Source organism: Anser brachyrhynchus, assembly GCF_964034855.1.
Source record: "Anser brachyrhynchus genome assembly, chromosome: 6".
In the NCBI taxonomy this organism is placed as follows: domain Eukaryota; kingdom Metazoa; phylum Chordata; class Aves; order Anseriformes; family Anatidae; genus Anser; species Anser brachyrhynchus.
The window spans coordinates 32,375,950-32,393,569 of NC_137700.1; the positions used below are offsets into that span (position 1 = coordinate 32,375,950).

The 17,620-nt window shown below is 39.9% G+C and overlaps 1 protein-coding gene across 8 annotated transcripts in view; it reads right to left on the minus strand.

Annotated features, from left to right (window-relative positions):
- Positions 1-17,620, minus strand: part of STN1 (STN1 subunit of CST complex) — a 41,563-nt gene that overhangs the window by 3,964 nt on the left and 19,979 nt on the right. For 7 of the 8 annotated variants that reach the window (XM_080597839.1, XM_080597841.1, XM_080597845.1 and 4 more), the window contains 7 exons: positions 17,467-17,562; positions 13,012-13,083; positions 11,245-11,406; positions 9,980-10,091; positions 9,063-9,222; positions 1,870-1,992; positions 1,194-1,266 (listed from right to left, as the gene is read on the minus strand). In XM_080597839.1, coding sequence (XP_080453965.1) covers positions 1,194-1,266; positions 1,870-1,992; positions 9,063-9,222; positions 9,980-10,091; positions 11,245-11,406; positions 13,012-13,083; positions 17,467-17,562 — 798 coding nt within the window. Of the gene's footprint in view, positions 1-1,193; positions 1,267-1,869; positions 1,993-9,062; positions 9,223-9,979; positions 10,092-11,244; positions 11,407-13,011; positions 13,084-14,198; positions 14,363-17,466; positions 17,563-17,620 lie in introns of those variants that run through there. The other variant, XM_080597846.1, reaches the window with a different exon arrangement.

The following is a 17,620-nucleotide window of genomic DNA, read 5'->3' on the forward strand; positions in this document are numbered from 1 at the left end:
AAAAAATGTGTTTCCAAGAGAACTTGCTGATCTGTAAAATGGACAGAAGACTGATTTGCCTTTTACAGAGAAGGTGTTTGTATTTGTTAATGGATAAAAGACAACAGAAAATATACTGTAATTTGTTGCACTGAAACAGCCTCCAGCAACTAAGCTCATCTTCAACTGTTTGCCCTGTAACAGCTACTCCCACCAACCCCCCAGAGAGACAAACTTTTATTTCCACACATAAACCATGTTAACAGCTGCGCTATTGCTCAAGATAGCCAGTTGGAAACTCAAAAATCATTCCACTTCACTCACCCTTTTTTCTCTGCAGGATAACCATCACAGATCAGGTCCTACAAGCGCTATCGTAATTATGATGGTATAAGGATAAAAGCAATTTAAGAGTATATGCTTTATATTCTAGTCAGTCATTTATTCTTTACTACATTTTACCCCACAAATAGCTGCACTCCAGCAGCAAGTGATCCCTGCTAACATGTTCTGTCCAGTGAATTGACAAACCCTGTATCAATGTACCTGTGTAATTAGCAGCCACTCAAGTCAAGCACTAGCTATTGCAACGGCAATAAGACACAACATGCTTCAGGAACAGCATAACTCAGAAGCCAGATGAGGTATATTACATGAAAAGAAGTGGATTTTGTTAGTCTGAAATCCCTACCTGTAAAGAACAGCCACTCGAACTCTGCACTCGCTTAAAACCTACAGAGAATATCCTACTGACATAAGCGAACGTTACTGTTGGCTTAATGGAGGTGAGGATTTCACTTTTCTGTACTATCGCTTTTGTGTCAACTCCCACGTAGAAACTGAACTAGCAAGATCTGCTACCTACCCGGAGTGCAAAGCAACTGCTATTAGTTGCTGACCTAACCTCATTGCATTTGGTTCCTCCCAAAATCTATGTACACTCAAAAGATACTGATCTTAGGTAATGGCTGCTCATCTCAGATCTGAGAGGTTGCTTCATTCTGGGCACATGTGCTCTCTCTCTCTCTGCTCATAGGAAGCTGCTCCTGCACTTCTGCTTTTAGCTACACTGATGAGCTACACAAGCAACTCAGCTTCGAGTTCAAGGGTAAGGGCAGGAAGTGTACCTAATCCAGCAGCAGGAGGAGAGATTGTCATCGACATATCAGCACCAGCTCACAGCTCACCAGAAACCTGACCACACCGGTACTTACGCCTGGGTTTTCGGCAGTCCTCTTTAACCACATCGAGGGTCACTTTAAGCAGCTCCTTATCATGGTCAGTCACCTGGAGGTAACGGAAGAAATTAGCCATTTATAGTAGTCTATTTCACAGTAAATGGAATGGATGTTAAAAAGGATGTATCATGGCCATACATCAAGGCCACGATGTATTCTAAACTTACATTGTCCTAACTACAGTCAGCAAGATATGCTGCCTCCGAGCTTAATAATGCATGTTAAATCTTCAGTTATCTTTTTGAGCAATGTTAGCAGCATTCAGGAGTTAGGAGAAGAACATGAGATACCAGAACCAACCCAAAAGAGGGCATCCAACTCAACAGAACACTGAGTTTTAACCTAAACCTGGTGGAGACCTGTCCCAGTCTTCAGTGTGCGCTGTTGCATCAGCATACAGTTAAGCAACCTAGGTTGAAAACAGACTGCACCTAGAACAGCAGCAGTGCTGATGACTGGCACCGAGTTAAAAAAGATAAGCTCAATGGGTGACAGAGAGGTAAAAACAAGAGTAAAGAAAGCCGTAAATAAGCCTTTGGAATAAACAGACAGCATTTGGAGGTCCAGCTTGCTTTCCTGAAATATTTCTACTCTGAAACTATAAAATAGTCATACCATTGAATATGTTTGCAATCACAGCTCAATTCCTTACATAGTACAAGTCCTTGGAGCTACTAGGTTTCTGGAAAACCATTCCTTCTTCTTGTAGCATCTTTATTGCTTCCTTAAAAACACTGTGAATCCTTTTGGAGCTGGAGTCAGTTTTTGAATTCACCTGGAAGGGAAGAAATGTACAAAGCAGATGGTGAGAAATCTCAGCCCAACTAAAGCTAATGGCAAAAGCTCCAGACAATTTCAAGAGCAAGAGAACTTCACGTCATTTTTTTCCACGTTTTTCTTTATTTGGTAAGTCACAAATCTTATTTGTTACATGTGAACCAACCTGTTAACTTAATCAGTTACATATGAACTAACCAACACCTCAGGCTTAAAAAAAAAAAATACCAGAAGCTTGTGGTTTCCTCAGAATTGTACAATCTCCTAACTGCTTTTTTTGCATGTCGCAGCTATTTGGTTATGTACTGAGAGCCCTCTTCTTTTGGAATAGGCCTGTGATGCTTACAGAGAATTTGACTGTTTAGCTCATCAGTTTTGATGGTATTCCTATGTTGTTTTCTGGGAATGAAGGGTATATGGGAAGAAGATGGAAAGATCAGTGCTTTGTAAGGTGATATTCAAGAGGAATCCAAGTGCTGGGAATTGGATCTCCATCTCCTGATATCAAACTGAGGCTGGGTCCAAAGAAAAGAAGGAAACTGGTAAGAATAATATTTGTTTCTTGTCCCCTAGCTTCCAAATTTTTACAAACATTCTAGTCATGCTTTGAAAAGTCTCTCCACAGCCCTAATGAAATGTAAGGAGAAAGAGCACGCAAGAAATTAAGACAGATATACGAGATAAGGAAACAAAGGATGAAGGTTAGAAGGCAGGTGGGAAATAAGTCTTGTGTGAAGGGTTCAGGACACTGCTAGCAGAGTAGGAAGTAAAAAATGGGGGGGGGGGAAATCAGGGAAAAGCAGGTTTTGTTTGGAAATAGAGCAGAGCTAAGACAGTGGAATGACAGCTGGGGAAGTGGAAGGAAATAAAGAATCAGCTGTGGAGAGGAGAACGTATGGGCAGATAAGGGCAAGACCATTACATTCTTTCCCATCTTTATCTGTCCCACTGTTTCAACCTTCCATTTATCTACAAAGGCTGCTTCAATTCCCCAATTGTTGTTTCCACATCTGTTGGGAACACGCTGTGCTCCCTGTGGTTTCCTTTGAGAACAGAGCTAAGCTGCTTCCCACAAGCAAACATGTGATGAATGGAACCAGACCACACCAGAGCAACCAAAGCAAGATTTGCCAAGCCATTTCTTCAACTGTCTCCATAAACGCTCCCATCCTGTCCTGAGCAGAAGTATCACACTTCGTGTAGCCTACTTCATTCGCCAGGGGAACTCACAAAAATGCTGGGAGCGAAACAAGCAACCATCGTGCACCAGCGTGAATTCACATGGACACGTGGTGACAGAGACCACATTAGTAATGGAAGAACGTCCCTTCACAAAACATTACTTCCATCCATTTCTAAGGCTCAAGTCCAACTTGGACTGGCTCTAAGGCTGGGAATTGACAGGCCTAACCAGGAATGGTTTAGGAGATCCAACAGAGATATTGGCATTATCACACTCCACAATTTTCTCCATGCCCCTCCCCTCAGTGTTTCAGCAGGCCATAATCACAGCTCTCTCTCTCTCACTCTTTCTTTCTGTCCAACAACAGCAATCTTTTTCCTCTCAAATCGTTAGTCAAAAATAATTACCTTATAGTCCAAGACAATTACCACAGAAGAATAGCTATTATTCTTCATCTTTATTTGGCTTCAAGTTTTCTCCTGTTACAGAAGGACTTTACTGTGTGAATGTTTGCTTGTCCCCCTGCCCACCACAGCTGGATCAGTGTAGCAACAGACACTACTTTTAACTACAAACCTGACCTTCCATCTGGACACCACTCCAGTCACACCATTAATACCTCTATCATACTTCTCTTCATAGTGCTGCTTCTTATGAACTGAAGAAACAAACAAAATATAGAAGAAAGGGATTTTGTTTGCTTTGTAAGTGAAGAGCGAATACTTTCTCTTACTTTTTTATTTTTATTTTTTTCTCCAGGACAAGAGGCAACGGGCACAAACTGAAATGCAGAATTTCCAGCTGAATATGGAAAAAACACTTGTTTGCTGTGAGGGTGACAGAGCACTGGAACAGGTTGCCTGTGGAGTCTCCTACTCTGGAGATATTCAAAACCCGCCTGGATGCCATCCTGTGCAACGTGCTCTAGGTGATGCTGCCTGGCAGAGGAGCTGCACTAGGTCATCTCCAGAGGCCCCTTCCAACCTCAACCATTCTGTGAAAAGCACATTCTCATAGCTGTACCTAAAATGAAGAGGCTTTACCTCTAACAAATGCAGGAATAAATCCTCAAGAATCTAAAGAAACTGCTAGCAAAGCAACCACCTCAAGACTCTGATCAATTTTTAATGTGAAAGCAAACATTTGGCGAGGGGAAAAAAAGATAAAAATATCTCCAAAGAAGCAGGATAATTATTCAGTTTGGCTTAACACTGAGATCCTGTCAGAAAAAGGAGGTAATTAAAAACAGACTCCATGTGAACTGACACACAGCTCTGCCTGGATGGATACTGAAACAGAATCACTAAGAAAGTAAGTCAAGAGATTGACAGAGAGAAGGCAGAGAGGCAGACTTAGGAGTGAGAAAATAAGGAAGAAGCTGCCACATATCAGCACCCTCTCATATGTGCTGCAGAGTCTGAAGGAATGGGCTCTATGGGAGAATTACCTCCGAAAAACAGATGAGGGCTCTTGCCCTATCCAGAGACTTTAATATTATCCTGAAATAATGGGAAAAGTTTTTGTGTTTTTGTTTTCTAGCATGCTCTAGAACATGCTTCTGCCTCTCTAGCTTTCTGAGTAAATCAACAATTTGACAAGTTCTTTGTGACCACCACCTAAAGTTATTTGATCTGTTCTTTTGGTCCACCCAAAACATCTCCAATTTCTCATCCTGCAAATCCAAAAGTCAATAGCCTGTCTCCCTAATACCTCACCTTTCTTTTATGCCAAACCAGACCCTCTTTTCTTCTGGACTTGCACAATCCCCTGAGAGCCAACGTACACCGAAGCTTGCGATTTTGCCTACTTAGCAGAGATCTAGGGAAGGCTGAACACAGACAGAAGAAATTTGGGACTATAAAATCCTACCTGATTTCACATTCCTGCTTTTATTTCAGGAGGAGATGGAGAAATGCTTGCATTTCAGCAGTTACAAAGATGTGTTTGTAGCTGTTAACATAGTTTCTTTCAAATCACAGCTTATTAACCATCACTTTACTTTTACAAAGCTTATTATCCAAGAAATTCAAAGCATTTGCAGGTATTAGGTAGTTTAAATGCTGATCCAAAGCACTAGTGAGATTTGAATCTGGATTTTCAATTTCCCTCTCGCAACATTCATAAGTCATTTTTCAAAGTGTCTCCCTTCAAGCATGTCTTAAGTTTCAGGTTCCCTGAAGTGCTGACAGCAGGGGTTCTCCCTGTCCCGCTCAAATCAGATCCTTTTTAAATAAATGAAGCTGGACATCCAAACACAGGACCACCCTAAAATCATTCATCACTTTTGCAAAGCGCACCCCCCCACACTCCGCTTGGAGAAGCGGCTATTGAATAATGATTTATCATTACCCCCCTCCCAAGTCCAGCCATGGACCCTAGCAAAGCCAACAGAATACATGTCTCCAGAATTAAGGCAATATTTTAACCAACGTATTCCAGCTGGTGAGCCTCACATAGTTCAGTGGGCTGGTGCTGTGCAACCAATTATTCTCAGGTCTTTAAAGCAAAATAAACTCCCTGTACAATCAATAATAGGTCAAAGAATGAAGTGGTACAGGAATTAGTTTGAACACTGAAAGTATGTAACCTTTGGCTCATTACAAATCACAACACACCCTGACGGTGTTAAAGTTTCCTGGTATAACCACACACGTGATACTACTCATGGAAATTGCCCTTTGCAATTTCTCACGCAACAGTTAAGCCTTGGTTTAGACAGGTGATAATTTTAGTAATAGCGATTCTGGATGTGTCAGTCCTGGACTCCTATAATAAGCACTGCAATATACATATTTAAAGTAGCAGTGAAGCTTCCTGAAGAGGCAGGAAGACAAGAAAATAACATCAGGAATGTATAATGCAAAGCACTGTGTTATAGCTACAGTACAATGTACATGGCCGGGGTAAGTATAACACTGTAAAACTCCCTGCTTTTTCTACTTGTCACTGCTGACCTTGAGATAATATTCAAATCAAGTGAAGTACAAACAGTAGAGTTTGGAAAGCATTACTAAGTCCAAGCTAGTGACACGCACCAACTAGAATGATAGGAAAATAGCACACACTATAGCCTAGGCATGGAAGTAGTACACAAAAAGGGCTGATCAAGACCGACTGGTTGCAAGTCAAACTTATTCCAGTTCAGAAACTGGATGGATCAAGTTCACATTATCATTTTTTTTTCTCTAAACAAACAACAAAAAAAACCCAAACCATTAATTGTCTAAGTCCAGTAAGTACACTCTTTCGGTTCTCTAATCACAAGACGACTTTTCCTTTCTTCTTGCTTGTAGTTTTCCCTGTGGTAGCCACCCCTTCAGACTCAAAAGACATTTGTTTTAAGGAAAAGGCTACCAATTAGGAATAGAGGGGACACTGGTTATGTGAAATAAAGCTTTACTAGTTTTAAAAATCAAACAGATTTGTTAATTTGTAATTATTTTTAAAAACATCGAGTTCTCTTACCTCTGTAACTATAAAATTAAAAGTTAACTAGTTTGAGCAGAGGACATGATTTAAGTTCTGCCATATGCACCTGCTAGAGGGAAATTTATTCTTCCGGAGGACCAAATGCTGGGGAACCATTAGGACTGGAACTAGATCTTTCAGAACACGTGTGGGACATGGACAGGGTTTAGATACAGTAATCCTGAAAAGGAACAGAGAGATGCTGCCTACCTCAGCTACCTCCTTCCATCTTCACCCCCCTGTTCCACTCCACTGCCAGTGATTCCATAGCAGCTCACCACCACCCTGGAGGAAATTTTCCATGAGAAGATACCCTCCCATGTTGATAAACACTGCGCAAATACTTTAAAAGATGGGAAAGAGATGAAGGGAGTGCACCACATCTCCTAAGAGCACAGAGAAAGGGAGAGAAAGTCAATGAAAGAGTTTAAACAGCAACTGTGCTACAACACTGGAAACAGGAGAAAATTTAAAAGACCAATTATAAATCAAAATATCCCGTCACAGCCAGAAAAAGTGCAAGAAGTGAGCAAGTGCGTGTATTGTACTGTGGCTTAAGGCTTACAGTTTGGTCCACTCATCTATCTCATGCCTTGGTATATAGGCATGATATAAAATCATTCTACACTAGCAGCACCTTTCATCCTTTTGGTTTGAGGGAGATGCAAAACAGAAGACTACACAAGGAAAAAGAAAGGAAGAAGTAGAGAAATCAGATCTATTATATATTTTCGTGGATCAAACTGGGTACTTGACCCTTCGCCACTTATGGGAAGTGACGTCTTCAAGGGACAGGGCAGACGAACAACAAAATACATTTCCAGAGCGCTACTGGGAGCACTGTCAAGGCATTCAGGTCACTTGACAACTGAATGTTCTTTCTTATGCAAAGAGATATAATCCTCTTTGCAAGGAATTAATACCAAAGGGCAATGGAGGGAACTGCAATTTCTAAATAAGCATCTGTGTGCCCAGATTCCTGGGACATATACTCACACCCTTGCATCAGGGTCAGGAGCAACAGCTACTAATTAAGATAGTTCCTCATGACTACTAGCAGTGCTGATGCTGTGGGGAGCAGGGGAGGAGGGATGGAGGTGCCTTTATGTTTGCTCTGCACCAGTTCCTTCTTTAAATGGCTTTGCAAGTCATTCATCTTAATCTTTCTATAAATGCTGAAACTTCAGAGATGGACATTTCCAGTATTAGTCACAATGACCACTACTTCCTCTTATGTAAAGTGTCTGAGGGCTTTTAGTATTCTTCCAGCTGGTTTAGAAAAATACCCTGTTCCACGTTGGATTTTCTAGTATCAAACTTTTCAGTTACAAATCAGAGTAGTTCTTGTCCTTCCTTATGTCTATGATCATTTTAAAGCAAACAACAAAAATTCCTTTAATAAAAGTAAAACAAGAAGCATTTATCAGAAGCAGTTCACTCAGGCAAACAAGAATCAAGCTACTTTTTATTATTATTTGGCCTCATTCACAAGGGACTTTTTTATAAAGTAGTAAATTAATATTATCTACTAATATAATGTAGCACTTCTAACAGTACATGTCTGGATCAGGCACCGAAAATGACCACCATTAATTTATTCCTTTACGAAAAACCAAAAAGTAAACAAGTGAGTCATAATGCTCTGGATTCATGTCTCAGTTGCTGTTGGTAACTTGCTAAAATCCGTAACTCTTAATTTTGCAGAAGTTTATCACTTCACACCTGTTGAGAATCTGGCTTGTAATTTATCCAAATAACAAAGTAATGTAAAACCATTTTACAAAATGGGGTTTTTTTTCTATCCTCTTGTAGTAGGTCAAGAGCATACTATCTCACTGGGAAGATTCTTAACAGTTTGGTTACATGCAGTTACATGTAAACTGATTTCATCTAAATATCACCTTCTGACCCTTTCAGTCATGACCTTTCACAACTAGGTATGTCCAAGAACAGAAGTGTTTAATAGAGCATTTTTCATTCACTCATTATAATCTCCTATTGAAAGCCACATCTATACTAATATATTGTACTTCAAACGAGAAATAAGGCAAAAAATTGACCTCCTTTCTCCTGAGCAAATTCAGAATCTCAAACATCTGAACCAAACAGCTCGAGGGCCTTAAAGAGATCAGTGACATTTTTCACAGATCTAGGTAAGTCAGTGCACATTGCATGCTGTAAGGTTACTCAGCCCTAATACAACAGAATTTTCTTGTGGCTTTCTTCAGTCCAGCTTCAAATATCCCAAGTGACAAGGTGTCTCAAGCCGTGTAAATAATTCATGCATAAAGCTAACGATGAGGAAAAAGCACTTACAGTTTTTGAATCCTCTGAATGCATCAGTCTCTTATCTGACTGTTTAGAATTCATAGCATTATTTTCCCTACCAAAAACTTGAAACAGTTACAGTCACTCACCTGACAGCTGGGACCGGAGAGAGGCCCACCAGCCAGGGACACCAGAGTATCAATCATTTCCAGCTCCTGTTGGTAAAAGGTCTGAATTTTGTTTTCTATTAGGAAGTCTTTCACTTTCTCATGCAGAATATAAATTGAGAAATCCACACCCTCTGGGCCACTACAAGGATACAGAGAACAGGTTACAAGGCAAGAAATACACTACTGATATTTTTAGATCAATTGCCTAATGTTAGCCTGGTAGACCGGTTTTCAAAGGTCAGGAGGTATGTTATCGTCCTTAAAGAATTTGAATCTAAACCCTTACTTAAAACAGACCATTTTAAAACGCATTGAACATTTAGCTGTTCCTCTTCAATCATTTATTGTAACAGTGTTGGCATTTTAAGATCTGCGGTCTCTAAAAGCACACTACATGCATCAGGCCTGCCAATAAGTATCCAGCTACCCTTAAACTGAATACAGTAACGTGTTTGAATTAGTTTGAGGTTATACAATCATGATTTGCAGACAAGGGCAGCAGATTCAGGAACATTTTGATTGATGAGCTCTTTATCCTTATTTGTAAAACAAAATCAGCCAAGGTTGCTCACCCATTTAATTTGTTGATCTCGCCTGCAAATCTTGCTCCAGACTCACTCTCTTTAAGAGATGCAAGACGTCCATGCACAGTATTTTACTACCTTCCTAGTATTCATTTTAGTTCAGCTTTATACTTCTTTTCTCAGATTATGAACAAGTATCTCATCTGTATGGATCATCAATTATTTAGCAGAAAAGAAGACCGCTAATAAATGCTTGCGCAGAGTCTAAATCACAATGGGGCCCTGTTCCATCTTTCTCCACAGTTAAATAACAAATAAGCAATAATGAAATCCCGTGCTTTGCCTTTAGACCGGTCTGGATATCACATTTACCTCTGTCCCTCCCCTGGGCTTTGGAAAGCTTTATCGTAAACTTCTCTATAGAGACAAGGGAGCTCCAACATTCTTGAAATCTGAACATCACACACAGGATCATCCACTTTATCTGGAGCGGAAAAAAGAACACACAGACTCGTCTTTTAAACAAACATACTTGAGGCAGCACAATGGAGTTTCACATACCAGTATTAAATCGGCAAATTTTGTTTGTTATGAAAACAAAACTACAAAAGTCACTCCTGCTTTTACAGTTTACAAGCTGGTAAATGACCACGGTGTATTGCAGACTACGCTTTTATCTGAAAACTTATTAAACGGGAATTTGTGACATATTTTACCTTTCAGCAGTCTTTACACATTAAACAAAGTTAGCATATGGTAAGGAGTTTTGTTTGTGCCAATCTGAAAGCAATTTAGAGGCCATTTGAACTGTGTGGCTCTCCTTTAATGAAACAATGGCATTGGTACCAACCCTTGAATGGGTTATATATTCATAAAACTTCTGTTTGGAAAGGAGGGTTGACTTCCCTCTCAGATTCTAGCTACAGTTAAAAAACCTAAAAACTTTCTATCTGAGCTACACAAGGCTTTTAAAAGACAGGCTTCTCCAGTTACACAACAGCACAGGCACTGAGGAGAATAGATGTTATGCAACTGGAAGCTCCTGGGATACAAATAATGGACCACTGTCCAAACAGCTGTCGGATATGTGCCAGAGTGACAATGAGGAATGCTTCTCAGCCATTCTGCAGAGCCAGATCGTTTAGAAAAACTTGAGCTTTAATGTAAAAATGTGACAATAAATTGCTATCTGCCTGTGGAATGGATTATATGGGCTGCAACAAACAATTGTTTCTTCAAAGCAGAAAACACTCTTGATGAAGCGTGACACAGAAGATCATCAATTCCCTTCCTATGGGTCTTGGTTGTTCTACTTCAACACAAATAAAAATGAAGAGCAATTCAGTATCACAGATACCCGATCATAATATCTGGACAACTTTCTTGTATGCATTATGGTCATCTTTATAGATTTTCTAGGAATGCCTCATTTATGGGCAGTCTGATCCCACACATTAAGTAGCGAATTTTCTAACCTTACACTGCTAAAATTAAAATAAAGGCATACAGATGAAAATGTCTTTAGAAAAATGAGATGCCAGAAAATAAAGTGAAAATTATTCAATGAATTACACACAGCTTATGATTTCTAAATACAGACAACCAAGTTACATACGTCACAGATCCGTAACACTCACAAAAACACGAAGCCTGAATTTCTCTTTGTTGCCGGTAGGTTCGGATGTAACCTCTGACCCTGACAACATCCCCAATCGCCAGCTTGGTTTTCTGGCTCACCGTTTCCTGGAGTTTCTTCATCTGTTCAAGCACTTTAAGATTGCTGAGTGTGCTTGGACAGCCTGTAAGAAAAAGCGAGCAGATCAGGCACTGAATACATCAGCATCACAGCAGCTATATTGCTAAAAAGGGGCAAGATCCCAGGCATCACGTGTTCTGGCCAGCAACATTTTTGGATATTTGGATATATATCTCTCTTTGAAAGAGATCCTGATTTATCATTGAATATGTCACAGATAGGTTGTTAATTGAAATATTAACTTGAAACTGGCAAGAGTGATTTTGACATACTGAAAGGGAGAGGGGAGGAAAAAAAGGTCAGCTGAACTTTTTATGTAAAAGAAGTATGATTCATCCGAGGTGAGGCCAAAGGACTCATGTGATGCAATTTGATGTCCATGCTGAGATGAATGCAACTTGACAGAACTTCATGTTTACGTAACACACCTTTGCAGGAGGGTAATTTTTTCCTAACTGAAAACCTGACTAATGATCCAAGAAGCCCTGATCATGATTACAAAAGGCTCGAAGAAAATTTCCTGTGGCTTTGGGAGCTGTTTTCTTTAGCAGATACAAATTATTTCCATCAATAAAATAGTGTTCATTGAGTCAGTATTGATGTACAAGTAAAATAAGAACACAAGGCTGAAACAAGCACGCTGGGTCCTCACTCTGTGTTAACCAGTATTTCATGCAATTTCTTTCATGAATTTAAGTTCCTCTCAAAAAACTCATTTGACTGTGGAGTCCCTGTTACTTTTCTGGAAAAATCCTCTAAAAGTGAGAAATGTCTCCTAAATTCCAGTGCCATAAGAACCTTTCATACCACTTATCATATTATTGTTAAATGTAAGCTAGTATGAATTGTGTGTGTATAAACAGGCTTGTTCCAAAGATATAAACAGTTTTTAACTCTGATATCAAGCTTTTCCCTCCCCATTTTATGTAGTATATATGTAAATGTATAGCAACATTTATTTCAGCAGGGTTTTATCAGCTCCAATCTACTACAGGGGCTTTCAAGAACATCCAAAGTAGAAATTATCTCGTAATTTGATCTACGAGAAGTATTGGAAAAAAGGCAAACAGAAAGCTAGACACTACCGAGTTCTTCTGTTATGAATGCAAGATTAACTTCACTTCAAAAATACATTTTTTTGCACATTTAGAACTGTTCAAATCATAAAAAGACCAATGGTATTGCTCCCACTGTGTTTAAAGCTAATTTTGATGTCATTAATATCATAACGCATGAACAGGAGGAGAATATGAATTTGAACAAAAGAAAAGAAGGGGGATCCTGAAACTACTGTATCACAAGGGTGAGGAACATAGACCAAGCTGCTTTGAAAACCATAAGAAGAGGATTCTCTAAAAAATTTCACAGCACGGAATTGAAACGTATTACTCAAAAGGAGAAGGCATGACAGATCATAACGTAGTGTTTATGTTTACATCACTGTTGGCAACAGCAAAAAAAACTAACATGAAGCTCCCAAAATGGCCCAGGCTGTAGGATGTGGTGGTATAAAATAATAATAATAATTTTAACAGTAAGTTCAATTTGCTCTTCTGCAATTTTGATCATTTACTAAATTACTTAAGATACAAGAAAACGGAAAAAAAAAAGTACACACAAAAGAGGTATTATTTATTTGATAAAATACCTGATAAAGATCTTTCTGCTACCATGGGATTCTTCCAACAGACACAATTTATAACTCCAGTACTATCATCCACTGTAAAAAAAAAATAAAAAAATGCAAGAATTACAGGAAGCAAAAAAGCAGGTAGTAGAAAGCAGGTTCCAAGAAATGAAAATACATGGATATGCAAGGACATAACTATCTAGACTATCTCATTCCAACCAGTTTAAAAGGGAAAGTGGGTGCTCAACTCCTACTGTTGCCTTTGAAATAATCGCCAGACTTTTTTGTGGCTGTAGCTCAGCACCAGATACTATGCCTATGTCCATGATCAGCAAAATAACAGGCATCTCCTCAAAAAAATAAAATAAAGCTTTATTTTAAATTATGATGATTCACTACATATACTGGGTACAAGAGGTTTCTGATTTAATTGACGAAGTCAGAAAACAGAAGATCAGTCCTGAAAGCTGAACAAATTGAAGTAGGAAACCAGGCACAAAGCACAGAAACTTTACTGCAGCAATGAGAAAACAGCACTTCAGGCTTGGGGGGTACAGTAATGTCAATAGACTAAGAGCATCCTCCCTCCAGCTGCAGTTCTCACACTAATTAATATCGTGCACAAAGTCTGCTGGCCTTTCCTGTATAGGAAGATGATCCATAGAGCAGAAAGGCAGCTCCTCTAGCCAGGGAGGACAGAGGATGTGCTTGTGGTTCTGCCCTAGGCCAGGGATTCCCAACTTAATGTACCACTAGCGGCATGCGAGCCACTTCCTTTCAGAAAAAGCCTAACACCTCCTGAGCAAGGTAGCTATAGAGCTTTTCCTGTTTTGCTAGGCAAAATAAACTGTGATTTCTGCCCTAGGCATTATGTTGTTAAAGACAGCAGAAAAATAAATAAATACATAAATAAATAAGATTAAAATTAAAAAATTAGAAGAATCAAAAGACTATATATATGTAGGCAGCTTGTTCAATAACCACCCCCTAAATAAGGTGGCACTGGGTGCCTGTCAAGCCATGGCAAGGATCCCATTTCCAGTCCAGCTAATGCTCCGAGCACCTTGCTCCTTGACTGCAACCATCTCCAACGCTGAGCTTCCACTCTTCACAAATTAGAATCCACCATTTTCTTCTGATCCCCAAACCAGGTCCATGACTACAAAAGCATCATTACTGTTTACCAGGAAGGTACTGATTGGTACCTGTGGTCGTTTCCTCTGGGAACCACAGCATCAAAGCAAAATGCCTCTGCATTGTCTCATATGTTTTGAAACAATCTCCCTATTTGGGGGTCCGATTTCAAGTCATTGTCTTGTCTTCCTGTTTCCCAGTGGGTTTGCTGACCTCGCCTGGAACAGGCACATTCCTAATAGCAAACACACAGCATTTATAAGATTCAAGCAATCCCAAATTCCATCACTAAAATTACGGTTGTTTTATTGCTTATCCCCCTTTTGAGCTCCTGTGTCTGGAGCCATTTCATCGGCTTTAATTCTGCACCAGTAGAGATAACAATCTAGCTGGTAGGATTTCCTGTCCTTGGTAAAGATATAAACCAACTACTTTAGTGGGAGGAAGTGCCCCCAAACACCATGCCAAGCCCTTGATGCAAGCCAGTGATGGCAATAAGAGGGCAGATGACATCTCACTGTTACAGGACTGCAGCATCTAGATGTTCCAGCTAGAGACCAGCTGCAACAGATACGCTTCCTAAGAAGCTTAGGAACAAACAAGACTGAAGGATTAGGAGGCCAGACTCCTCCTCCTCAATGTAACAGTCAAACACAGAGTCCTAAAGGGATTGACCTAGTCTTGACCACAAAGAGAACGCTGCTAGCAGAGCCAGGCACTGAAACCAAGTTTTCCCAGTTCACAAATAAAAGCTTTGAGCAAAAAAGACAACTCCTGAACCACAGATGAATGTGAACTACTGCAATTGTATTCTAATTAGATGGGAAAATGTTAATCTACTTTAAATAATGCACTCGGGGGGTCTACAAGCTTTTGAAAAGTTCCTGTGCTCCCTGCTTCCCTTCCTCACGCCCTTGGGTTTAAATTTTTTTTTTTTTTTTGACTCTTACATTAGTTATCGTACCCATCTTGACACTTACACATTAACTATTTGAGAAGCAGTCTTCTCAAAGTCACCTGGAATATTAGGAACTGTGTTTGCTTTTATTTCTTTACAACAAAAAGCGTGTGTTTCTTGTAGGGCCTACGTGAGCCTGCTGAGATCCCAGTGAGATTTTTTTGTTTGCTTTTAAGGCAAGCGGTAAACCTTTCAGAATGGTCCTGAAGTATAATGAAAATCACATGTGATATTGTTTGGTTTTATTAAAAAAGGAAAGGAAAAAAAGTCAGAAAGGTGCACTAACTAAAAATATGAGCCTTGGTTTAGGCTTCAATTAGATACCCTTTCCCTAACTGATTATAAAATAACAATAAAAAAAATCAATACGTCAAAAAACGGTTTTACACAGCATATAATTATTTATATATTTATTGTCAGGAAAGAAAGCTAATTCACTCTCTTAGAATTATTATTTTGCCACCACTGCTGGCTGTTTGGTTTTGCAGCACAGAGAGGACCCAATACCTATAAGAGGTATATATATTCTGAATTAAACGGATAGGAAACAAGGGAGGGGAGATGGTGGCAGTGATACCAAGACATTTCAGATCTCTATCGGAGCAAAACTACAAAGGGGCAGTTGCTTTGTAAGTCACTTTTAAGCAGATGGAAAGCGAGCAAATGCTGAGCAGCGCGCAGCACTCCGACCGATGCAACACCTGCTCTGTGACACCAGCTGAACTGAGATGCCCCAAGTCACAAGCAGGAAACTGTCTAAGAAGTTACAATTTTATGTTGGTGGAGTAAACCTGCCTGAAAGCAAGGACAGGCTGGGGAGAGGCCCCCTTGCAGGTAGCCTGAAAGTTCAAACCAGGAACTGCTGGAACAAAGAGCAGGGGTAGATGTGGAAGGACAGCAGGAAGGCAGGCTCACTGAGAGCTGCACTTAAAGGTTGGCTGATCTGACACTCAGGCCTGAATTCCACTGCTCTGCAGCTTCTTTTTAATTTCTATTTCTCCATTTTCTGCCCCCGATCAAACGTTTCCAACAAGTTTATGTCCAGACTAATGCTGAAGCTAGCATTACCTCTGGAATTGTTCTTGCCTTGGTCATTTAGATTATCTTCGTCTGTTCTCATGAAGTGATAACTGTATTTGCATACTAGTGCAATAAAAGAATAATAGTTGGCATTCCATTTGTTTCAGCACTTCATCACGCCACCAGTTACATCTCCATCTCTTAACTCAGGCTTTTGTTTAGCTTGTGCTACTTCAAGTGTCAGAGGAACTCACACCTTAAAATACCTAAACTTGATATTTAGCAAAAAGGCAGATTGAAAAAAAAAATCTAGAAAATAGCCCCTCTAAGAAACTTGCAGGGACACTTCTGCAGAGCAGAGACAACTTCAAGCAGCCATGCCCAGTGTGGGGTATGCTCCATGCACTAGCTGTCAGTGCTGCTCCGCAGCAGTATGATGCAACTACAGGTGTTACAGAAGCTGGGACCTGGCTCTAAGCTGCCGATGGTATCTTCACAACATTCCTCTTAGTCAAGGAATTGCTGCTGCCTCCATTTTATAAGTAGCAGAACTGGGTACAAAGAGGCACTCGGTAACTTACCTGGGTCAGGTGGAAACCCATGATTGTGGAAACACTGGACACAGGTCCTTCAAATGCTCAGATAGCATCCATGCATTTGGCTCCCCCTTCCTATCGTGAGATGGCCTCCCCTACCTTTAAACTTGCCACATCACCACTACTCCACTCTGCTTTTTCTCCAGATGAAAAAGACAGCTGAACAAAATGACTATCAGATGTTTCCACATTAATGAAATAGTCTGAATATGGGGAAAAGCAGCAGGGAGAAGTCAACTCTCAGCTGGTGTTGGTGAGGACTGGTACGTACTGTGATGGTTGAGTCAGATTTGCTAAGACACTTATGCGTCTAAATATAAACAAACTCCTGCCTACTATAAAAACCTGGCTTCAAAATATGACAAAACATACAAGAATTCAGAAGAGATTTCTGAAGTTCAAAAAAGGAAGTGACTTCTCCCTTACAGGAACCATTAAATCCATTTATATGTGACCAAAACAGCTGCATATATATGTGAAGGGAAGATGGTGGAGTCCAGTGGCAAAACAATAACAAAAAATAAGATTTTCTAGATGACCCCAAATCAGTTACTCAGCCTTAACCACATATTTCTCTATTTTTAAGTGAAGAGAAACAGTAACTTCTGTAAGTTTGCCAGCTAATCTGGGCTGGGGATGCCCTATATAAGGATAAGAGAAGAGTTGTTCCAAGAACCAACACTGATCAAAAAGGCAACCTTTAAGGTCTAACAGTAAGATTAGAGGGCTGATAAATGCAAGAACAGAGAAGGAAACTTATCTTACCTCCATAACTGTAAAAGGCATCTCGCTCTTTAGTATGAACCACTATCCCAACAACGTCCACCTGTCTTACTGGGTGCCCGTTATAAAAGAATATACCTAGACACAAAACATTCTTGTTAAGCATAACTACTTCTTATTTTCCCCTTCAACAGCC